General features: G+C 46.2%; 1 protein-coding gene across 1 annotated transcript in view; it reads right to left on the bottom strand.

Moving 5' to 3' along the window:
* opn6b (opsin 6, group member b) overlaps positions 1 to 24,779 on the bottom strand; it is a 58,218-nt gene that overhangs the window by 29,294 nt on the left and 4,145 nt on the right. Inside the window, 2 exon segments of the mRNA XM_041214928.1 lie at positions 1,884 to 1,974; positions 2,502 to 2,603. Of these exon segments, the coding sequence (XP_041070862.1) occupies positions 1,884 to 1,974; positions 2,502 to 2,603 (193 nt within the window).

Here is a 24,779-nt window from a genome sequence, read left to right as displayed (position 1 = left end):
TCTCTCTATCCCCCCCATTGCCCATTCGCACCTGCACACACACCCATGCCCATTCACACCTTAACACACACTCCATGCCCATTCACACCTGCACACACCCCCGTGCCCGTTTACACCTGTTAACACAACTCCATGCACGTTCACACTTGCACACACTCCCCCCATGCTCATTCACAACTCTACACACCCCCATGCCTGTTCACACCTGCACACACTCCCCCAAGGCCCATTCACACCTCCACACACTCCTCCCATGCCCATTCACACCTATACACACTCCCATGCCTGTTCACACCTTTACACACCCCCAAGCTTGTTCATACCGGTACACACCACCATGCCTGTTCATACCTACACACACACACACACACTACCCGCGCTCCACCATGGCCCTTCCCATCCTCTTGCTCCATAAACCACCTCTCTCCTTCCATGACCCCTGCAGCATCTTTTTCTTTCCTCTACCACCCTCAACCTGCCCCATCCCCTTCTAGGCCTCCACATCTGCCTCACCTCTTCTTCAGGTGTAATCCTCACCATCACTACCCCACAGTCATCGTAGTCGACTATCTGCAGAGTGAAGATCTACTGCCTGGAAGCTCCTGCAGCAAGAAGATCTACATGGTAGATGCCCCACTGCTGCACGTGGGTCCATGGTCCACGATCGCTGGAGGCCTCCATCTTCCATTCTTTGCAAGCTGCCCCAGGCATTCTTCCAAGCGAGTCCCAACATGTCCTCAGCACATTGGTCTGGATGTGTTCCGGACCGGCATGATATTCTGCTGACAGTGTGTATAATTGGACCGGGGAGGAACATTCCAGTCAGGGCTTCAGCTGTACCCCATTAATGGGATGCAAAATGGCTTTATGCCAGCCTCTAGCCGCAATTGCAACTCACCATGATGTCCAGGAATACACGTTCCCGTCCTCATTTCACACTGGCGTGAAACTGATTTTTCAGCTTTCACCCACCATTACACCCACCCTTTTTGGTACTGGAAAATCCCGGCCATTGACTATAAAATATTGGTGACGATCCTAGCCTCTGAATTAGATGCAGTCATCGAAAGGCTGGTCTCAGACATCAAACTGACTTTATTTGAGGCTGCCCCACATGTAAGGACATTAGGCATTAATTTAATGTGGTGTGTCACAGCAATTCCAACAAGCTTGCCCTAGCATCCTTTTGGTTGCAGAAATCATACTTGACCAGATGGAATGCAAACTCCTCCCTGCAACACTCAAGAAAATGGCTTTTGGTGACATATTTGACAGGGTTCTAAAATCCTGGACTCACACCCATGGTTGTTGACCACTGGTCTTAGTTCCCCTGCAACCCATTCCATCGCTGGATCAGTAGCCAGCTATGCTATCGCTCTGCCCTTCTCTTGGTCTTGTCCATAGAAATCGGAGACAAATATCAGAGTGAACCCAAATATATGTAGAGGTTTGACCAAGAGGGGCTGAACACAGAATATCCCTCTGTGTTGCTGTATGCAATCAACCTCAGTCTCCAGAATCTTTCAAGGCACCAGAAATTTTAGATGATTCTGCAGGTGATAAACTCAACAGCTCTAAAACAGAGTATTCATCCACACAAATATAGAAACCCTACCCTTGAACGTGATCACAGCCCAGCTTGTTGTGAATGTAACAGCAGAGCATGCTATATTGTTCAAAAACAACTACAATACTGTTAGATAAGGAGCTCCATGATTTAGAATAAGAAGGAAGAAGATCATCAAAATGAATTGCTTATATTCCTGGGCATTATTTTTTCAAGGTTGGGTTCAAAAGGGGTACAATCGCACATATTTATACTATGGGCTGGCATCAAGTTACCTTAACATAACATAGCACTGTGCCATTGGTCTCACCTGTGTCCCACCCTAGAAAAGGTGCTGCTGACCAGAAAAGAGCTGTCAGCTACACGACAGACAAGGTCAGTATCATATTAGGTTTGTTAACCCTGAGCTATGGAGAGATAGGAAAACAATATCCATCAGGTAATTCTGTGTTTGCAATAGTGACACTTTGTCAAACAGTTCAATATTCTGGGGCAAGAATTATATTTCTAGGTGGTATTTCTTTAAATTCAGAGCAGTTAAAATGACACTGAATGACCACCTGTTCTACCCTCTTTAAACAGTATATATTTCAACACATTTCTACTTCCCTTTAGCTCTGAAGAAGTCATACGGATTCGAAATGTTAACTCTGTCTTTCTCTCATGCTGAGTTTTTCCAGCATTTTTTGTTTTTGTTTCAGATTTCCAGCATCCACAGTATTTTGCCTTTGACTGAATGATCTTGTGCTTATTACAATAGCTCCTTGAAATGCTTGATTTCAATCTATGATACTTAAATTACTTCAATGTATTGCCAACTAGAATTCACTCATTTCCATTACTCTCAGGTATCTTACTCTGTTTGAATCCAGATGTTACTATGGACATTTGGCTATTAATGTTAGCGTCAGGAGTACCCATTTAGCAGAGGCACTGATGGTTTATCTTAATGCGGCTTGCAGCCTTTGATGTATCTGATGGCTGTCAAAGTGTTAATGCTGCCTAGACCAAACAGCAGAGTCAAAATCCCATCCACCTAAAAGACACAGGAACTTGTCAGTCCACAACATACAAGTTAAACACTTCCAGCAAATTTTGCAACCACTAAATCCCAAAGTACCAGCTTGACAAATGCCAAAACTCTAACTTAATTTCACAAGTGAATACTTCATTCAAGGTTGTTTTCCGTGATGCAAGATCTATGGCAGCATAAACTGTTTAAAATGGCCTTGCAAAGTTACATTAGTACTTTTTCAATATGACTACAGGCCGTATTTAACAAATCAAATAATTGCTGTAGAAGTGCACTGATGCACAAACAGGTTTGCCTCAAAAGAAAATGTACTTTAATTCATTATTGCATTTAAATGTGGAGCTATAATACTCCCACCTCTGACAGAACTGCTCTTGTCCTGCAGTTTTCCAACCAAATGTGTTTAAGTTATTAATTGGGTTGTTACATGGGCATACAGTGTTTCTGAACAAACTGTATAACTGACACGCACATTATCAGCAAAAATATTTTAATATTTTAATTCCAAAATCTAAAAAATGCTCAGATTTTAGCTTGTGCCAAAGCAAAGCTCTTTGCACTTTTGCAAGAATCTTTTTATTCAAAACAAAAACAGAATTACCTGGAAAAACTCAGCAGGTCTGGCAGCATCGGTGGAGAAGAAATTATTCAACTTGATTGTATTGTTATCCCTAGATGTCAATTAGGATTCTCAATTCATGCAACATGCACACCAGGTACCACTTGGCCTTTTTATATTTAGAAGTATATGGGGTGATTTTCAACTATTTTTCCCTGGAAAAATGCATACTAGACCTTTCGAGTTTTGGTCGCCCAGTGTTTGCTGTAAGCCCACCCAACATTATTTTCAAAACAAAATCAAAAATATCTGGAAAAACTCAGCAGATCTGACAACATCTGCGGAGAGGAACACGGTTAACGTTTCGAGTTCGTATGACTCTTCAGCAGAACTAAGTAAAAATAGAAAAGAGGTGAAATATAAGCTGGTTTCGGTGGGGGGTGGGGGGGGGGGTTATGGGGGCGGGGTGGGGGGTGGGGGGGGGGGGGGGGGTGGGGGGTACAAGTAGAGCTGGATAGAGGGCCAGTGATAGGTGGAGATAACCAAAAGATGTCATAGACAAAAGGACAAAGAGGTGTTGAAGCTGGTGATATTATTTAAGGAATGTAATAATAAAGGTACAGATAGCCCTAGTGAGGGTGGGGTGGGGGGAAGGGATCGAAATAGGCTAAAAGGCAGAGATAAAACAATGGATGGAAATACATTTAAAATAATGGAAATAGGTGGGAAAAGAAAAAGCTATATAAATATTTGGAAAAAAGGGGGATCGGAAAGGGGGTGGGGATGGAGGGGAGAGTTCATGATCTAAAATTGTTGAACTCAATATTCAGTCCGGAAGGCTGTAAAGTGCCTAGTCAGAAGATGAGGTGCTGTTCCTCCAGTTTGCGTTGAGCTTCACTGGAACAATGCAGCAGGCCAAGGACGCAGACTGGGTGACCGCTCTGCGGAACACCTTTGGTCTGTCCACAAGCATGACCCAGACCTCCCTGTCGCTTGCCATTTCAACACTCCACCCTGCTCTCATGCCCACATGTCCATCCTTGGCCTGCTGCATTAATATTCTATTATCTTTTCTATTTTTCCTTAGTTCTGTTGCAGAGTCATATGGACTCAAAATGTTAACTGTGTTCCTCTCCGCAGATGCTGTCAGACCTGCTGAGTTTTTCCAGGTATTTTTGTTTTTGTTTTGGATTTCCAGCATCCGCAGTTTTTTGCTTTCAACGTTATTTTCAGTCGGTTATACTCCAGTCATCCAGGAAAGATATCTATTGTACATGAGGGCCTTCTGACTGTTTCAGGACCCCTTCACCATTTTCAATTTCCTCACCACCAGATTCATCCATTCTAAATCCACAAATCCTGGGTGGGAACAGTTGGAATGAGTGCTGAGCCTGTGTTATTTGAAAGGATCTTCAACTGCATTGAGGCAAAGTCTCAATTGTTTTTAATTGTTTGTTGGCTTTTGTGCCTATTCCTACTATGCTGCAAAAATTGTGGCAGATAAAATCCGAGAGCTGGGTAAGGATTTCTGTCCATGGATAAATCTAATATATATTTAGGATTTGGATGCTTTATCTCGATTTCTCCCAAATCTTTTGACATGGTCATGGGAAAATTGCACTTTTGAACAATTTTTGCCACATTTCAAGACAGATCATACACCCTTTGATGCCCAGAATGTGGTCAATATTTAAGATTTAGGTTTAGTTTTCAAGGTGGAAGGTGAATAGAGTAGAACTAATTAGCTGTATAGCATACTAAGACGGTGGTGAGATGGCAAGGAGAAAATGCATATAATATATGGAAAACTTTATTTCTGCAAATTGCATGTGGCATGGTGTGTTGAGAAATCTTTTATTGTAGGACAGCGCAATTTACATAACGCTATTAATACTCTACATTCTGTCACAAAGGCACTTCTCTGACAGTTCACTTATTGTTTAATTATTCTGTTGTTAATTTATTTTCACAACAAAATTAAAAAGGGCCCATCAACAATCAATGGGAATTGTGATGAAAAGACAGGTGCTTTAAAATCATTCCTCTATTTTGATTACATATCTAGAACTGCACATAAATAAATATCACCATTTAATGAAATGATAGGCAGCATACGTTTTTCTCTTTTATCATATTTCAAAGTACATTAAATCTAGCCATACTATGGATGTTGTAAACCAGGGCTGTCCAACTTTTTCACTTTTTTCAATTCTTTCTCACTGTGAACAAATTTTGGAAAGACAAAGCATTCAAAATGTATCTTGCTATTAATCAAAACAACAAAACTGTGCATTTTTATGACAAGCTTCAGATGAGAAGACTTGTTTATGAGCTTACTTTCTTGTTACTATGTTGAACACTGATTTAGTGAGATATCTAGCATTGTTTTTGCTTGCATAACTCGTCAATGTCTACCTGCACACTTGATGTAGTGATGCAGGTTTATTTCGGAAAGATGTCCACCAGTGAGGAGTGATCTTGACTTTGATGTTTTTCATTCTTGAAAAAAAGCTATGAGTGGCAAAATGTGCTTCCAAACAGGGCATGTTTTGATAGGTTTGGATAAGACTCTGAGAGAAAATGTTAACTAACTAATGTTAGAAGGTCATGCTCTACAAAAGTGCTCTTCATGTCACTGCCATTTTGGTTTTCAATTTGTTACAATCAGAACATGTCATGAGCATCAGTAGCATTATTTCCAAATGGATCTGCATACAGCTTTCCCTGAAATTTGTTTGAATTCATCTCTTAGGCTGCCAATCTGTGCAGAATACTTTTCATGGTTCACTGTCCCAGCATGCCCTGTTGATAAAGTTGTGAAATGGACAGCTTTCCTCACAATTATAGTAGAAGGATCTGGTACATTAAGGGTTAACTTGGGACTGAGTACAGTATAACCAGTGACATAAGAAGGCACCTGACTTAGAGCTTAGGTCAGCAGGAGCAACATTATGGAGTCCTCTCCAAACCTGTACCCTCTACTGTAAATATGTACATAGTTCAGTAATATTAATAAAGGCTTCTTGGCAACTTCTACAAGACTGCTTAATGGTGTCTAAGCAGTACATGCTATGGGTGTGACAACCCAACAAAACATGGTGGCAGCTGGAGATCAAAATCCACATCCTCTGTAAAAAGTCTGAACAAATCAAGAAAAGGACACCAGGAAAAAATTTCAGCTCTGAAAAAATCTCACTCAAGAAGCAAGAAGCTGAGAAAACTCACCTGAAAATCTCCAGAGGCAGAAGACCCTGCCAACAAAAAATTGGCAGAAGTTAAGCTCAAGCTAAAGTCCCTACTGGATCCCTGTGAAAGCAATTTCAACAAAGCAGAGCTAGCAGCCAGCAGGGTGAGATACAACCTTTTTAAAGTTCCAGGGAAGCCAGTCCTGTGGGCTACTTCTTTTAAAAATCAGTCAGGCAGAAAACTCAGTTGCATGCTCATCACTAGCCCAACCTCCACAGGCCCCCCAAGTCCAGAAACAAAAGAAAAAAGAACTATTGAACACACAGAAACCCCCAGTTAAATGAAAGCCAAAATGTGAGGCAGCAATGTCTCAAGCTGTGATGATTTTGCAGCTTCTTCCTCCCCCTAGCCCATCATCATCATTTTAAAAGTCATGTCAAAAGTCCGAAGCCCCTGTGAAAATCTCAGCAATACCAGCGGTGCCATTTTGAAATCCCCCAATCTCTTAAAAGGACATCCACACTTTAAAATCTTTTCAACAATGGATCATAATTCCACTACACAAACCAAACATTTGGCATCCTTTAGAAGCAATTTTTCACATTACTTGACTGCATCAAGCACCAGCAAAATATCAGGACAACACTAGGTCAACACTTTTTTTTCCTGTTTGGTGATCTTACAAATCACATAGGCTGGGATTTTCCAGCCCGCTGGCGTCGGGCATGTTCATTGGCATGAGCGGACAATATGGCAAGAAGGCCAAAAATCAGTTTCACGGCATCGTGAAACCAGTTTGCGATCATCCGCTCAACCCGTCAATGGCAGGCCACGTTCCCCGCAATCAGACATTGTAATACATCAGCAGATCATTATAAGGCCAGCCCGCTGGACTCATCCCCCCAATGCATCATCCGCCCATGTCAGCGTGAAAACACGCTGGTGCAGAACACATCTTGACAACTGTCATGTGCGAAAGTCAGAACTTACTTGCTCACATCTCGGACACCCGAGGAGCAGAAGATGCTGGAGCCCAACAGCAACAGGGTCCTGGAGGAACATCCATGGCATGCTAGGTGCATTCTCATGGACATAGCTCTGTTGCGAAGTAGCTCACAACGGATGATGGTTGAGAGGGTGGGAGAGGAAGGTTTAGGATCGGCTGGGAGAGGAAGAGATGTCGAGCAGGGGAAAGGTTGGGAGGGGGGAATGAAGGTGTCAGGGGATGAGGTTGGGAGGGGGGAATGAAGGTGTCGGGGGTGGGGAGGTTCACAGAATCACATAGTGCAGAAGAGGCCCTTCGGCCCATCGAGTCTGCACCGACTCGTGAGAAACACCTGACCTATCTACCTAATCCCATTTACCACATTACAATGGCTTGCTCCACTAAGGCGCGAGTTACAGCATAGGCCTCATTGTACCTTCTGTCTACTGCTCTCTGAGGCTGCTGCATGGGTGTTACCAGGCAAGTCCTCTCCAGAGGAGATAGCCCTGAAGTCTCTCTGGACTCTGGAAGATGTCAGGGATCTGGGACCTACTGAGAATGTAGGAGTCATGGACACTCCCTGGGAACTGTGCGCAGACTCCAGGATACGTTTGTGATGGTCATACACCAGCTGATCATTCAGTGAGTGGAAGCCCTGGCGGTTGACGTAGTTGACTGCTTGTTGCCACAGAGCTCTGAGTGAGTGCAGTCAATGGCACCCTGCACCTGTGGAAAACCTGAGACCTGCACAAATCCCAGCACTCTTGCATCCTGGCTTTCCTGATACCAGGCGAAATGCACAAATTTGTGTGCCTTCACGAAGTTTTTCGAGGAAGTGACAAAGATGATCGACGGTGGAAGGGCAGTGGATGTTATATACATGGATTTCAGTAAGGCCTTTGACAAGGTCCCCCATGGCAGACTGATACAGAAGGTAAAGTCATACGTGATCAGAGGTGAGCTGGCAGGATGGATACAGAATTGGCTTGGTCATAGAAGACAGAGGGTAGCAGTAGAAGGGTGCTTTTCTGAATGGAGAGCTGTGACTATTGGAGTTCCGTAGAGATCAGTGCTGGGACCTTTGCTGTTTGTAGCATACATAAATGATTTGGAGGAAAATGTAACTGGGCTAATTAGTAAGTTTGCAGACGACACTAAGGTTGGAGGAGTTGCAGATAGTCAAAGGATACAACAGTTGGAGACTTGGGCGGAGAAATGGCAGATGGAGTTTAATCCAGACAAATGCATTTTGCAAGTTCTAATACAGGCAGGAATTATACAATAAATGGCAGAACCCTTAAGTGCATTGACGGGCAGAGGAATCTGGGTGTACAGGTCCACAGGTCACTGAAAGTGGCAATGTAGCTGGATAAGGTAGTCAGGAAGGCATATGGCATGCTTGCCTTCATTGGCAGGGGTATTGAGTATAAAAGCTGGGAAGTCATGTGCAGCTGTATAGAACCTTGGTTAGGCCACACTTGGAATATTGCATGCAATTCAGGTCGCCACATTACCAGAAGGATATGGAGGCATTGGAGAGGGTGCAGAGAAGATTTACCAGGATGCTAACTGGTCTGGAGGTTATTAGCTATGAGGAGAGGTAGGAGAAACTCAGATTGTTCTCACTAGAGTGACGGAGATTGAGGGGCGACTTGATAGAAGTTTACAAAATTATGAGTGGTATGGACAAAGAAGATAGTCAGAAGCTTTTTCCCAGGGTGGAAGAGTCAATTACTAGGGGACATAGATTTAAGGTGAGAGGAGAAAACTATAGAGGAGATATGCCGGGCAATTTTTTTACGCAGAGGGTAGTGAGTGTCTGGAATTCGCTGCCAGAGGAGGTGGTGGAAGCAGGTACGATAGTGGTGTTTAAGAAGCAGTTTGACAAATACATGAATAGGATGGGAATAAAGGGATATGGACCCCGGAAGTGCAAAACGTTTTAGTTGACGGGGCAGGCTTGGAGGGCCGAAGGGCCTGTTTCTGTGCTGTACTTTTCTTTGTTCTATGTTCTGTGACCTCATGGATGCATTTGTACGTGGAAGCTTGTGATATCTCACAGAGGTCACCTGTGGAGACTTGAAAGGAGCCACTGGTGTGAAGGTTGAGCATTACGGTCACTTTCACAGCCACTGGCAGAGGATGCACTCCATGTGCACATGGCGGAAAATCCTGCAGTAGCTGGCAGGTGTTACTGTCTTCGGTGACAGTGGTTCTCGGTCATCTGCAGGAACGAAAGGCACCATTTTTGGACCCTGGGTCTAGCTAGGTTCCAACCAGTGATGGCTCGCTGTGGCTCTTCAGCAGCATGCGAAGGAGACCCAGCTGCCTCTTCTTCCTGAGGGTGCTGCTCCTTCCTCTATGCAGCCAGATGCCTCCTTCACTCTCTTCTCCTTTGTCTCTGCCCCCTGTAAGCCATGAGGCATACAGTTAGATCACCAGGTTCCATCCTCCAGAAATATTGCTCCTGCAGGATAAAAGAGAGAGGCGCATGTTTTAGCTTGGGTGTACTAAGAACCTCTCTTGGTTAAGTCTGAAGGCCCCTTAATGCATCCTGAAGAGTATTCCTTCTGCAGGATGAAAAAGAGAGGAGCTTGGGTGTAGTAAGAACCTCCTTTGGTTAAGTCTGAAGGCTAATTCTAAAAGACGGTTTCATTTTAATAACCCACCTCACACCATCTCCCATACTTATTACAATATTACATTACCAGATGCATGTATTAACATAAATATATATATACACGCGCAAGTCCATGGTATCAATAGAAATCACTCCAGTTCAGTGTCCAGGTTTTTTTTTAAATGTCCCAATTTCCTTTAAGCTTCAAACTCTTGATAATGCATCTGTGACAGATTTTCTCTCCCGGCAATATGTATAATACGTAGATTAAATGATTGTAATAATAGACTCCATCTGAAAAGACTTGCACTTTTGTCACGAATATTGTCCAAAAACTTCAAAGGATTACGGTCTGTATAAACAATTGTTTCTGATTAATTTTTTGCAACATAAATTTCAAAATGCTGCAGTGCTAACACCAAACTCAAAGTCTCTTTTTCAATCTTTGAATATCTTCTCTGTTATACATTTAGTTGCAATGAAAAATATCCTATCGGTTTTTCAATTCCAGTGTCATCTTCTTGTAACAGTAGCGTCCCAATGCCTATGTCGCTTGCGTCAATGGCCAACTTGAATTGCTTGGCATAATTGGGTACTGCCAATACTGGTGTCATAGTTAATACATTTTTCAAACTATTGAATGACTTCTGACACTTCAGTGTCTATTGAAACTTTTTGTTCTTTTTTAACAGTTCAGTCAGTGGAGCAACCACTTGGCTAAAGTTTGGTACAAATTTCTGGTAAAACCCACTCATGCCCAGAAATCTCAAAACTTTTTGTTTTGTTGTAGACACTGGGAAATCCATGATAGCCTTGACTTTCGCATCTTTTGAAGCCACCTTACCATGTCCAATGGTATGGCCTAAATATGTAACATGCACTTTTGCAAACTCACTTTTAGCCAAGTTCACCACTAAATTAGCTTCTTGTAGTTGAGTAAATAATTCTTCTAGATGCTGTAAATACTCCTCCCACACCTGACTGAAAACAGTTAGGTCATCAATATAAACCGCATAATTACTTAGACTTGCAATTACTTTGTTTGTCAATCTTTGAAATTTCGCAGGTGCATTTTTCATACCAAATGGCATGGCTTTAAATTGGAATAGTCCACTTGACATCACAGAATCACAGAATCACACAGTGCAGAAGAGGCCCTTCGGTCCATCGAGTCTGCACCGACACATGAGAAACACCTGACCTACCTACCTAATCCCATTTACCAGCACTTGGCCCATAGCCTTGAATGTTCTGGCATGCCACGTGCTCACCCAGGTACTTTTAAAGATCGTGAGGCAACCCACCTCCACCACCCTCCCAGGCAGCGCATTCCAGACTGTCACCATCCTCTGGGTAAAAAAGTTTTTCCTCACATTCCCCCCTAAACCTCCTGCCCCTCACCTTGAACTTAAGTCCCCTCATGACTGGCCCTTCAACTAAGGGGAACAGCTGCTCCCTATCCACCCTGTCCATGCCCCTCATAATCTTGCGCACCTCGATCAGGTCATCCCTCAGTCTTCTCTGCTCCAACAAAAACAACCGAAGTCTATCCAACCTCCCTTCATAACTTAAATGTTTCATACCAGGCAACATCCTGGTGAATCTCCTCTGCACCTCCTCCAGTGCAATCACATTCTTCCTATAATGTGGCAACCAGAACTGCACACAGTACTCCAGCTGTGGCCTCACCAAGGTTCTATACAACTCCAACATGAACTCCCTACTTTTGTAATCTATGTCTCGATTGATAAATGCTAGTGTCCCAAATGCCTTTTTCACCACCCCACTAACATGCCCCTCCACCTTCAGAGGTTTATGGACACACACGCCAAGGTCCCTTTGTTCCTCAGCACTTTCTAATGTCATGCCGTTCATTGAATATTTCCTTGTCAAATTACTCCTTCCAAAGTGTATCACCTCATACTTTTCAGGTTTAAATTCCATCTGCCACTTATCTGCCCATTTGACCATCCCGTCTATATCTTCCTGTAGCCAAGACACTCAACCTCACTGTTAACCACCTGGCAAATCTTTGTGTCACCTGCAAATTTACTAATCCTACCCCCCACGCAGTCATCTATTTCGTTTATATAAATAACGAATTATAGGGTACCCAGCACAGATCCCTGTGGTATGCCATTGGACACTGGCTTCCAGTCAGTAAAGCAGCCTTCTGCCATCACCCTCTGTCTCCTACAACGAAGCCAATTTTGAATCCACCTTATCAAATTACCCTGTATCCCATGTGCCTTTGCCTTCTTTATAAGTCTCCCATGTGGGACCTTGTCAAAGGCTTTGCTGAAATCCATATAAACTACATCAACTGCACGACCCTCATCTGCACATCTGGTCATCTCCTCAAGAAATTCAATCAAATTTGTTAGGCATGACCTCCCTCTGACAAAGCCATGCTGACTATCCCTGATCAAACCTTACCTCTCCAAGTGGAGATAGATTCTCTCCTTCAGAATTTTCTCCAATAGTTTCCCAACCACTGACTTGAGACTCACTGGCCTGTAGTTCCTTGGTTTATCTATACAACTCTTCTTAAATAGCGGAACCACATTAGCTGTTCTCCAGTCCTCTGGCACCATCCACGTGGCCAGAGAGGAATTAAAAATTTGGGTCAGAGCCCCTGCAATCTCCTCCCTTGCCTACCTTAGCAGTCTGGGATACAAATCATCTGGACCTGGAGATTTGTCCACTTTTAAGCCTGCCAACATCTCTAATACCTTGTCACTCCCTATATCAATTTGCTTAAGACCCTTGCAGTCTCTATCCCCGAGTTCCATACATTCATCCTCATTCTCTTGTGTGAAGACAGATGTGAAGTATTCATTCAACCCTCTGCCGATGTCCTCTGGCTCCACCCACAGATTGCCCCCTTGGTCCCTAAGGGACCCTAATCTTTCCCTGGTTATCCTTTTCCCATTGATATACTTACAGAATATCTTGGGATTTCCCCTACTTTTACCAGCCAGAGCTTTCTCATATCCCGTCTTTGCTCTCCTAATTGCTTTCTTAAGCTTCACCTTACATTTTCTGTACTCCACTAATGCCTCTGCTGATTTGCTTCCCTTGTACCTGCTAAAAGCCTCTCTTTTCCTTCTCATAGTAACCTGAATATCTCTGGTCATCTATGGTTCTCTGGGCTTGTTACTCCTTCCTATCACCCTAGAGGGAACAAGTTGAGCCTGTACCCTCCCCATTTCAAGTTTGAACTGCTCTTGTGTAGATTTCCCCACAAGTAGCTGTTCCCAGTCTACCTTGGCCAGATACTGCCTTATTTAACTAAAATCCACTCTCCCCCAATCCAAAACATTTTTATGCAACTTGTCTATTTCTTTATAAAAACAAAAAAACTGCGGATGCTGGAAATCCAAAACAAAAACAAAAACAGAATTACCTGGAAAAACTCAGCAGGTCTGGCAGCGTTGGCGGAGAAGAAAAGAGTTGACGTTTCAAGTCCTCATGACCCTTCGACAGAACTTGAGTTCGAGTGCAAGAAAGAGTTGAAATATAAGCTGGTTTAAGGTGTGTGCGTGGGGGGTGGAGAGAGAGAGAGAGAGAGAGAGAAGTGGAGTGGGGGTGTGGTTGTAGGGACAAACAAGCAGATCATCAAAAGATGTCAAAACAATACAACAAAAGAACACATAGGAATTAAAGTTAAAGTTGGTGATATTATCTAAACGAATGTGCTAATTAAGAATGGATGGTAGGGCAATCAAGGTATAGCTCTAGTGGGGGTGGGGAGAGCATAAAAGATTTAAAAAAAATTTTTTTAAAAATAATGGAAATAGGTGGGAAAAGGAAAATCTATATAATTTATTGGAAAAAAAAAGGAAGGGGGAAACAGAAAGGGGGTGGGGATGGGGGAGGGAGCTCACGACCTAAAGTTGTTGAATTCAATATCCAGTCCGGAAGGCTGTAAAGTGCCTAGTCGGAAGATGAGGTGTTGTTCCTCCAGTTTGCGTTGGGCTTCACTGGAACAATGCAGCAAGCCAAGGACAGACATGTGGGCAAGAGAGCAGGGTGGAGTGTTAAAATGGCAAGCGACAGGGAGGTTTGGGTCATTCTTGCGGACAGACCGCAGGTGTTCTGCAAAGCGGTCGCCCAGTTTACGTTTGGTCTCTCCAATGTAGAGGAGACCACATTGGGAGCAACGAATGCAGTAGACTAAGTTGGGGGAAATGCAAGTGAAATGCTGCTTCACTTGAAAGGAATGTTTGGGTCCTTGGACGGTGAGGAGAGAGGAAGTGAAGGGGTAGGTGTTGCATCTTTTGCGTGGGCATGGGGTGGTACCATGGGGGGGGGTTGAGGAGTAGGGGTTGATGGAGGAGTGGACCAGGGTGTCCCGGAGGGAACGATCCCTACGGAATGCCGATAGGGGGGGGTGAAGGGAAGATGTGTTTGGTGGTGGCATCATGCTGGAGTTGGCGGAAATGGCGGAGGATGATCCTTTGAATGCGGATGCTGGTGGGGTGATAAGTGAGGACAAGGGGGACCCTATCATGTTCCTGGGAGGGAGGAGAAGGCATGAGGGCGGATGCGTGGGAGATGGGCCGGACACGGTTGAGGGCCCTGTCAACGACCGTGGGTGGAAAACCTCGGTTAAGGAAGAAGGAGGACATGTCAGAGGAACTGGTTTTGAAGGTAGCATCATCGGAACAGATGCGACGGAGGCGAAGGAACTGAGAGAATGGGATGGAGTCCTTACAGGAAGCGGGGTGTGAGGAACTGTAGTCGAGATAGCTGTGGGAGTCGGTGGCTTTGTAATGGATATTGGTGGACAGTCTATTGGTGGACGGCCCGCTTCTATCTCCTACCCAAAATCCACAAACAGAACTGCCCCGGTAGACTGATCGTCTCAGCTTGCTCCTGCCCCACAGAACTCATTTCTCGTTATCTTGACTCCCTTCTCTCTCCCCTTGTCCAGTCCCTTCCCACCTATATCCGTGATTCCTCTGACACCTTACGTCACATCAACAATTTCCAGTTCCCTGGCCCTAACTGCTTCCTCTTCACCATGGACGTCCAATCCCTCTACACCTCCATCCTCCACCAGGATGGTCTGAGGGCCCTTAGCTTCTTCCTCAAACAGAGGCCCGAACAATCCCCATCCACCACTACTCTCCTCCATCTGGCTGAACTTGTTCTCACACTGAACAATTTCTCCTTCAACTCCTCTCACTTCCTCCAAATAAAGGTGTGGCTATGGGTACCCGCATGAGCCCCAGCTATGCCTGTCTCTTTATGGGGTATGTGGAACATTCTTTGTTCCAGTCCTACTCCGGCCCCCTTCCACCACTCTTTCTCTGGTACATCGATGATTACTTCGGTGCCGCTTCATGCTCTCGTCGGGACTTGGAAAAATTTATTAATTTTGCTTCCAATCTCCACCCCTCCATCATTTTCACGTGGTCCATCTCTGACACTTCCCTTCCCTTCCTTGACCTCTCTGTCTCAATCTCTGGTGATAAGACTGTCCACCAATATCCATTACAAACCCACCGACTCCCACAGCTATCTCGACTAGTTCCTCACACCCCGCTTCCTGTAAGGACTCCATCCCATTCTCTCAGTTCCTTCGCCTCCGTTGCATCTGTTCCGATGATGCTACCTTCAAAAACAGTTCCTCTGACATGTCCTCCTTCTTCCTTAACCGAGGTTTTCCACCCACGGTCGTTGACAGGGCCCTCAACCGTGTCCGGCCCATCTCCCGCGCATCCGCCCTCACGCCTTCTCCTCCCTCCAAGGAACATGATAGGGTCCCCCTTGTCCTCACTTATCACCCCACCAGCCTCCGCAGTCAAAGGATCATCCTCCGCCATTTCCGCCAACTCCAGCATGATGCCACCACCAAACGCGTCTTCCCTTCACCCCCCCTATCGGCATTCCATAGGGATCGCTCCCTCCGGGACACCCTGGTCCACTCCTCCATCACCCCCTACTCCTCAATCCCCTCCTATGGCACCACCCCATGACCACGCAAAAGATGCAACACCTGCCCCTTCACTTCCTCTCTCCTCACCGTCCAAGGACCCAAACACTCCTTTCAAGTGAAGCAGCATTTCACTTGCATTTCCCCCAACTTAGTCTACTGCATTTGTTGCTCCCAATGTGGTCTCCTCTACATTGGAGAGACCAAACGTAAACTGGGCAACCGCTTTGCAGAACACCTGCGGCCTGTCCGCAAGAATGACCCAAACCTCCCTGTCGCTTGCCATTTTAACACTCCACCCTGCTCTCTTGCCCACATGTCTGTCCTTGGCTTGCTGCATTGTTCCAGTGAAGCCCAATGCAAACTGGAGGAACAACACCTCATCTTCCGACTAGGCACTTTACAGCCTTCCGGACTGAATATTGAATTCAACAACTTTAGGTCGTGAGCTCCCTCCTCCATCCCCACCCCCTTTCTGTTTCCCCCTTCCTTTTTTTTTCCAATAAATTATATAGATTTTCCTTTTCCTACCTATTTCCATTATTTAAAAAAAAATTTTTTTTAAATCTTTTATGCTCTCCCCACCCCCACTAGAGCTATACCTTGATTGCCCTACCATCCATTCTTAATTAGCACATTCGTTTAGATAATATCACCAACTTTAAGTTTAACACCTATGTGTTCTTTTGTTCTATTGTTGTTGACATCTTTTGATGATCTGCTTCTATCACTGCTTGTTTGTCCCTACAACCACACCCCCACTCCACTTCTCTCTCTCTCTCTCTCCGCCCCCCACACACACACCTTAAACCAGCTTATATTTCAAATTTTTCTTGCACTCGAACTCAAGTTCTGTCGAAGGGTCATGAGGACTCGAAACGCCAACTCTTTTCTTCTCTGCCGATGCTGCCAGACCTGCTGAGTTTTTCCAGGTAATTCTGTTTTTGTTTTGTCTATTTCTTTGTCCACCTCAGCCACCTGTCTGGCTTCATTCCCCAGAATTAGGTCCAGCACTGCGCCATGCCTTGTTGGACCCTTGACATATTGACCTAAAAAGTTCTCCTGAACACATTTCAAGAAATCCACTCCATCCAAGCCCTTAACACTATGTCTATCCCAATTAATGTTAGGAAAGTTGAAATCACCTAATATAATTACCCTATTATTATTGTTTTTACACACCTCCGCAAATTGTGCACATATTTGCTCCTCAATTTCCTGCCAACTATCGGGGGGTCTATAATAAACACCTAACAATGTGGCTGCCCCTTTTTTATTCCTAAACTCTACCCACAAAGCTTCATTTGATGCCCCCTTCAAGATAGCATCTCTCCTTACTGCAGTAACTGACTCTTTACTAATAATGCAATGCCTCCTCTTCTCTTAACCCCTCCCCTGTCTCGTCTGGAAATTCAACATCCCGGAATGTTGAGCTGCCAATGTTGCCCCTCTCTCAACCATGTTTCTATGATGGCTTCTATATCACAATTCCATGTCAATCCTGACCCTTAACTCATCCGTTTTACCTGTAATACTCCTGGCATTAAGGTAGAGGCCATCCAGCCTTGCCTTTCTCCCTTGAAACTTAATGCAGCTGTACTCCCTCTGACTTGATTGTTTTACTGTATTATGATGTGTCCCTATTCTGCTAACATTCTGTGTCCCCTCCGCCTGCCGAATTAGTTTAAACTCCTCCCAACAGCACTAGCAAACCAGCCCGCAAGGATGTCAGTCCTGCTCTGGTTCAGATGTAGACCATCCTGCTTGTACAGGTCCCACCTTCCCCAGAAACACCCCCAGTGATCCAGGAATCTAAAACCCTCCCTCCTGCACCGACTCTTAAGTCACGTATTCATCTGCACTATTCTCCTATTTCTGAGCTCGCTAGCACGTGGCACTGGGAGTAATCCAAAGATTACAACCCGAGAGGTCTTGCTTTTAAGTCTACTGCCTAATTCTTGATGCAAGACGTCATCCCTCTTTCTACCTATGTCATTGGTACCAACATGTACCATGATCTCTGCCTTATCACCCTCCCCCTTCAGGATGCCCTGCAGCTGTTCAGTGACATTCTGGACCCTGGCACCAGGGAGGCAACACACCATCTTGGAATCATGTTGATAGCCACAGTAGCGCGTATCTGTTCCCCTGACTATAGAATCCCCTATTACTATTGCTCTTCCTCTCTTCCTCCCCTCCTGTACAGGCAGACTGCTTGTGGGTGCCAGAAGCTTGGCTCTGTCTGCACTCCCTGGAGGAACCAGCGCCCTCATTGGCTTCCAAAATGGAATACCAATTTGTGAGCGGGACCCCAGGGGACTCCTGTACTACCTGCCAGTTTCTCTTGGACTGCCTGGTGGTCACCCATTCCCTTCCTTCCTCAAGTGCCTTCAGCTGCGGTGTGACTACCTCTCTGAATGTGCTATCCACGACGCTCTCAGACTCGCGGATGCTTCACAGTGTCCCCAGCTCTTAAAACCCGAGCTTCCAGGAGCTGCAGCTGGACACACTTCCTGCACACATGCTGGTCCCAGGCATTGGAAATGTTCCCGGCTTCCTACATGGAGCACGAGGAGCACACCGTGGCTTTGAACTCTCCTGCCATGACTTATCCCTTTAAATTAAACTTTTTAAATCAATTACTCTAGGGCCCTTCTTTCCTGATTCTCATTACTCCAGAATATACAAACTATAAACCACAAAAAGACTATAAGACTATAAGACAAAAAGACTATAAAACTATAAGCGATAAAAGTAGTAAATACTTAACCAACTTTACCCACTACTTACCAGTCACTCCTTTCCCTTGTAGCCTCTACTGCTGCAGCAGGGAAAGACCACTCTCTGAAGATTTAAGAAGTTGGACAGCAAGGAAAAAATGCAATGGGCACCTCTTCCCCTATGCACCGAATTCCCATTGTGCACCAAATTGCCAATACCTACACTCACTCTGGCTGTGTCTCACTCATGATGAGCTCTCTCCCCTGTTCATGTGCAAGCACACTGTAGTAAGATTGAGAAGGGGAAGTTTGGGAGTACAGGGGATGGGGTAATGGGGGAAAAGATGGCAACTGGGGAGTTAGGTGTAAGGGCTGGTGGAAGGTGTAAGGGGAGGAGTTCAGAGGAAGGAAGGAGTGTGGAGAGGGGTGGGGGGGGGAGAAGTAGGGGGTTAGGAAGGAGTTGGGAAGGGGGATGGAGTAAAGCTGGAGGAAGAAGTGAAGGTGTCTGAAGGAGTTAGGAAGGGGGAAGGAGTAAGGCAGGAGGAGGAAGAAGAGAGGCTGGAGGGAGGACTAAGGTGGGGGAAAGGAGTCTGGAGGGGGGAAGGAGTAAGGGAGGAGGAAGAAAAGGGACTGGAGGAAGAGGTAAGGCTGGAGGGAGGACTAAGGTGAGGGAAAGGATTCTGAGCGGGAAAGGGGTTCCGGGTGAAAGGATCTGGAGAGGGGAAAGGGTTCCAGGGGGGAAGGGGTCCAGAGGGTGGCATGTCGAGGCTAAGGTACAAGGGAGGATTCTGATGGGTCCATGACTGCCTCTTGGGGAGTGAGCTGAGGGTGGGCGTGGTATGTGGGAATGGTGAGAATGACTGTGGGCAGAGTGAGGCGATAGGGTGGGAGGGTGATGGTTTGATGGTAGCAGTAGAAGGACAGTAATGGTTGTTGCTGGGGACTCGGAGGCAGACACGGACCCTGGGGGTGGGAAGGAGTAGGTCAGGGATGTGAATGTGGATGGGGGTGAGATTTTTGGGAAGGAAGGGAACGTGCATGCTCACCTGGACATCCCCGAAGGAAAAGGGTTGTGGATGGTACGTCATGGAGGGGTGGTGGAAGGAGATGCCAGGGGGTCAACAGTGATGGGGGAAAGGAAATGGGTGACTGGGGGAGGGGAAAAGATAAGTAGTGCACGACAAAACAAATCCAGATCACAAGGTAGGACAGTTGATGAACAGTGGATGATATTTAAGGAGATATTCAATTCCTCCCAAGTAAAATATATTCCAAAGAGGAAGTAAGATGGTAAGAGGGGGGAAAAGCATCCATGGCTAAGTAAGGAAGTTAAAGGTAACAAAAGCAAAAACTAAGGCATACCAAATTGCAAAGGTCAGTGGCAGGCTGGAAGATTGGGAAACTTTTAAACATCAACAAAGGGTTACTAAAAAACATAATAAAAAGAGCAAAGGTAAATTATGAAAGAAAACTAGTGCAAGATGTAAAATCTGATAGCCAAAGCTTCTACAAGTATATAAAAGGAAAGAGAGTAGCTAAAGTGAATGTTGGTCCCTTGGAGGATGAGACCGGGGAGTTAATAGTGGGGAATGCAGAAATGGCAGAGATGCTTAATCAATATTTTGCCTCAGTTTTCATGGTGGAGGATATTAGTATCACCCCATTAGTAACAGGTAGTGCAGAGGGTATAGAGAAGAAGGAACTTAGAACAATCACGATCACTAGAGAAAAAGTACTGAGCAAACTATTGGGATTAAAGGGTGACAAGTCCCCAGGACCTGATGGCCTACATCCCAGGGTCTTAAAGGGAGTGGCAGCAGAGATAATGGATGCATTGGCTATGATATACCAAAATTCCCTGGATTCTGGAAAGGTTCCAGAGGATTGGAAAAATGCAAATATAACACCCTTATTCAAAAAGGGGGGGGAAGGCAGAAAGTATGAAACTATAGACCAATTAGTTTAACATCTGTCTTTGGGAAATTATTGGAATCCATTATTAAGGAAGTAGTAATGGGACATTTGGAAAGTCAAAATACAATCCATCAGAGTCAGCATGGTTTTATGAAGAGTAAATCGTGTTTGACTAATTTGTTAGAGTTCTTTGAAGATGTGACAAGCAAAGTGGATAATGGGAATCCTGTAGATGTGATAAATCTGGACTTCCAGAAGGCCTTTGATAAGGTGCCACACAAAAGATTAATACACAAGATAAGATCACACAGAGTTAGGGGTAATATATTAGCTTGGATAGAGGATTGGCTGACCAACAGAAAGCAGAGTCGGGATAAATGAATCTTTTTCTGGATGGCAAGCTGTAACGCGTGGGGTGCCATAGGGTTCGGTCCTTGAGCCCCAACTATTTACAACCTATATTAATGACTTGGATTCAGGGATAGAAGGTACTGCAGCTAAATTTGCAGATGACACCAAAATAGGTGGGAAAGTAAGTTACAATGAAGAAATAAGATATTTACAAATGGATATGGACAAGTTAGGTGAATGGGCCAAAATTTGGTAGATGGAGTTTAACGTGGATAAGTGTAAGGTTATCCATTTTGGTCAGAAGACTAAAAAGGCGACTTACTATTTAAATGGAGAGAAACTTCAGAATGCTTCAGTGCAGAGGGATCTGGGTGTCCTTGTGCATGAATCGCTGAAAACTAGTGTGCAGGTGCAGCAGGTAATAAGGAAGGCAAATGGAATTTTGGCATTTATTGCTAAAGGAATAGAGTATAAAAATAGGGAAGTGTTGTTGCAACTGTACAAGCCATTGGTGAGACCACACCTGGAGTACTGTGCACAGTTTTGGTCCCCTTACTTGAGGAAGGATGTAGTTGCACTGGAGGCGATTCAGAGGAGGTTCACTAGATTGATTCCAAAGATGAGGGGCTTGTCTTATGAGGAGAGATTGAGCAGTTTAGGCCTATACTCGTTAGAGTTTAGAAGGATGAGAGGAGATCTAATTAAGATGCTAAAGGGGATAGACAAAGTAGACATGGAGTGGGTGTTTCCCATTATGGGGCGTTCTAGAATGAGAGGCCATAGTTTTAGGCTAAGGGGTGGTAGATTTAAATCAAAAATGAGGAGGAATTACTTTTCTCAAAGGGTCGTGAATCTGTGGAATTCACTAACTCAGAGTGCAGTGGATGCCGGGATGCTGAATAAATTTAAGGAGAAGATAGAGAGATTTTTAATTAGTATCTGGTTAAAAGATTTTGGGGAGAGGGCGGGAAATTGGATTTGAGACCTAAATGAGATCAGCCATGATCGTATTGAATGGCGAGGCAGGCTCGAGGGGCTGAATTGCCTACTCCTGCTCCTAGTTCTTATGTTCTTATGAGTGGTCAGGAATCGGGGTAGTCGGGTCAGGGGGTCGGGTGGTCAGGTATGTAATTGGGTTGGGGCGGGTCATTGGGTGGTTGGGGGGTTAGTTGGGTTGGGAGGTATGGTAGTCGGGGGTCAGGGGGTAGTCGGAGATCGAGAGGGTAGTTACGATGGGGGTAACAGAGGGTCAGGAGGGATAGTCAGATTGGGATAGTTAGGTCAGGGGTACTAGGGGGGTTTGGGTTTAGTTGAGTGATCGGGGGGGTAATCGGGTTGAGGGGGTAATTGGGGAGTCTGGGGGTCTTTGAGTGGTCAGGGAGGTAGTTGGGTCAGGAGATGCGGTAGACAGGGAGTGTCAGGAGGTTAGGGGGTAGTCAGGTCAGGGGGTTGGGGGTAGTCGAGTGGTCAGGGGTATATTTGGGTTTGGAGGTTGTGGTTGGGGGTCAGGGGGGTACAGTGGGGAGTCGGGAGGTCAGTAATATAGTTTACGCAGGAGCTAGAACTGGTTTTAATCCTTCTAACTTTTCCTGGGTATCTATTCTGGTAAGTAAATTGGAATCAATCAAAGTCTCTGACTTTAACTCAGAGTTCTGGAAGGTTCCAAATGCAGGGGAACTGCCCTTCTGAAGTCCAAACTTCCTGGACAATTCCTCTGTAACCAGTGCATGGGGACATTCAAGGGGCCTCAAAATTTATCTTGGGTGGTACCTTTGGGGTACAATCATCCGGAGATTGGAAGTTCTGGGGTGCAGTCTATCTAAATAACTCCTTCTGTAATCTGTCAGCAAGTAAGTGCAAGCACGGTAAGCTCCTTCTGTAAGAGTTAAAGTTTCTTATATTGTATTCCGCTCCCACACTGCCTCTCTCCCCCACCGTAGTCACTCCCTCACTGCCTCTCCCCTACTGTAGCCTATCACTGCCTCTTCCTGCTGTAGCCTCTCCCTGCTGTAGCTTCTCCCTCGCTGCCTCTCCCTTTGCTGCCTTTCCCCCACCACCTGTTTCCCGACTGTAGCCTCTCGCTCAACTGTAGCCTCTCCCTCGGTGCCTCTCCCTCACCGCTTCCCTCCTGACTGTAGCCTCTCCCTCGTTGCCTCTGCCCACTGTAGCCTCTCCCTCGCCGCTTCTCTCCTGACCATAGCCTCTCCCTCGCTGCCTCTGCCCACTGTAGCCTCTCCCTCGCCGCTTCTCTCCCAACTGTAGCCTCTCCCTTGCCGCTTCTACCCCACTATAGTCTCTCCCTTGCCACCTCACCCCAACTGTAGCCTTTCCCTCATCACCACGCCCTGCTGTAGCCCCTCCCTCACTGCCTCTCTCCCCCATTGCCTCTCTCCCCCATTGCCTCTCCCTGACTGCAGCCTTCCCCTCGCTGCCTCTTCCTCACCGTAGCCTCTCCTCACTCCTCCAACTGTAGCCTCTCTCTCACCACCCCACCCCGACTGTGGCTCCCCCTTGCCACCTCACCCAGACGGTGGCCTCTCCCTCGCTGCCTCTTCACCACGATAGCCTCTCCCTCACCACCTCACCCCAACTGTAGACACCCCCTCACCACCTCTCCTCTGCTATAGCCCTCCCTCACTGCCTCTCTCCTACTGTAGACTGTCCCTCAATTATAGCCACTCCCTCGCTGCATCTCCCCGACTGTAGCCTCTCCCTCACTGCCTTACTCCCCCGTCTGTAGCCTCTCCCTCGATGCCTTTCCCTCCCTACTTCACCCCAACTGTAGCCTCTCCCTCACCGCTTCACTCCCCTGACTATAGCCTCTCCCGTCACTGTAGCCTCTCCCTCGCCACCTGTCTCCCACCGTAGTCTCTCCTTCGCCACCTCTCTCCCACCGTAGTCTCTCCTTCGCCACCTCTCTCCCCTGACTGCAGCTTCTCTCTTGCCACCTCTCCTCCACTGTAGCCTCTCCCTCGCTGCCTCTCTCCCACTGTAGCCCCTCCCTCGTCACCTCTCTCTGACTGTAGCCTATCTCACACAGAAGAAAGTCAAGGCTTACCCGCCAGGGCTCTGCTCACATCGTGGACACCTGAGGAGCAGAAGATGCTGGAGCCTGATACCAATGGCACACTGGAGGAAAGTCCGCTGGGTGGATTCTCATGAACATGGCTCTACTGCGAAGCAGCGCATGGAAGTTGGATAGTCACCATTGATGTTCACAATGGGTGATGGTCAATGGAGTGTGAAAGGAAGGGCTAGGATCATCTGGCAGAGGAAGAGGTTGGGAGGGGGGAATGAAGGTGTCAGGATGGAGTTAGGTTGGGAGGGGGGGGGAATGAATGTGTCAGGTTGGAGTTAGGTTGGGAGGGGGGGAAAGAAAGTGTCGGGGGGTAGGTTGGGTGGGGGGGAAGAGGGGGTAACAGGGCAGAAGACAGCAAATGGGGAGGTAAGTGTAAAGGGGGTGGTGGAAAGTGCAAGGGAAGGAGTGCTGAGAGTGGAGGGTGTCCGGGAGGAGGAAGGGGTGCAGAGAGAGGGGAGTGTCTGGGGGGAAGTAGGGGTGCGGAGAGGGGATGGTGTCTGGGAGGAGGTAAGGGTGCAAAGAAGGGACGGTGTCCAGGGGAGGAAGAAGTAAGAGTGGAGGAAGGAGTCAGGAAGGGGGTAGGTATAAGGCTGGAGGAAGAAGTAAGGCTGGAGGAAGGAGTCGGGAGGGGGTGAGGGACTAAGGGTGGTGGAAGAGGTAAAGGTGGAGGAAGGAGTCAGAAAGGGGGAGGGACCAACGGTGTTGGAGGTGGGGGGCAGTTTGGGGGGGGGGGTGGGAGCTGGGTGAACTAGAGGGGTTGGGGAGGTGTTCCTGGGGGAAGGGATTCCAGGGGGCGAAGGGGTTCTGGGGGAATGGATTCCTGG

The sequence above is a fragment of the Carcharodon carcharias genome, chromosome 20 (assembly GCF_017639515.1).
Source record: "Carcharodon carcharias isolate sCarCar2 chromosome 20, sCarCar2.pri, whole genome shotgun sequence".
Taxonomy (NCBI): Eukaryota; Metazoa; Chordata; class Chondrichthyes; order Lamniformes; family Lamnidae; genus Carcharodon; species Carcharodon carcharias.
This window is presented reverse-complemented; position numbering and strand designations above follow the sequence as displayed.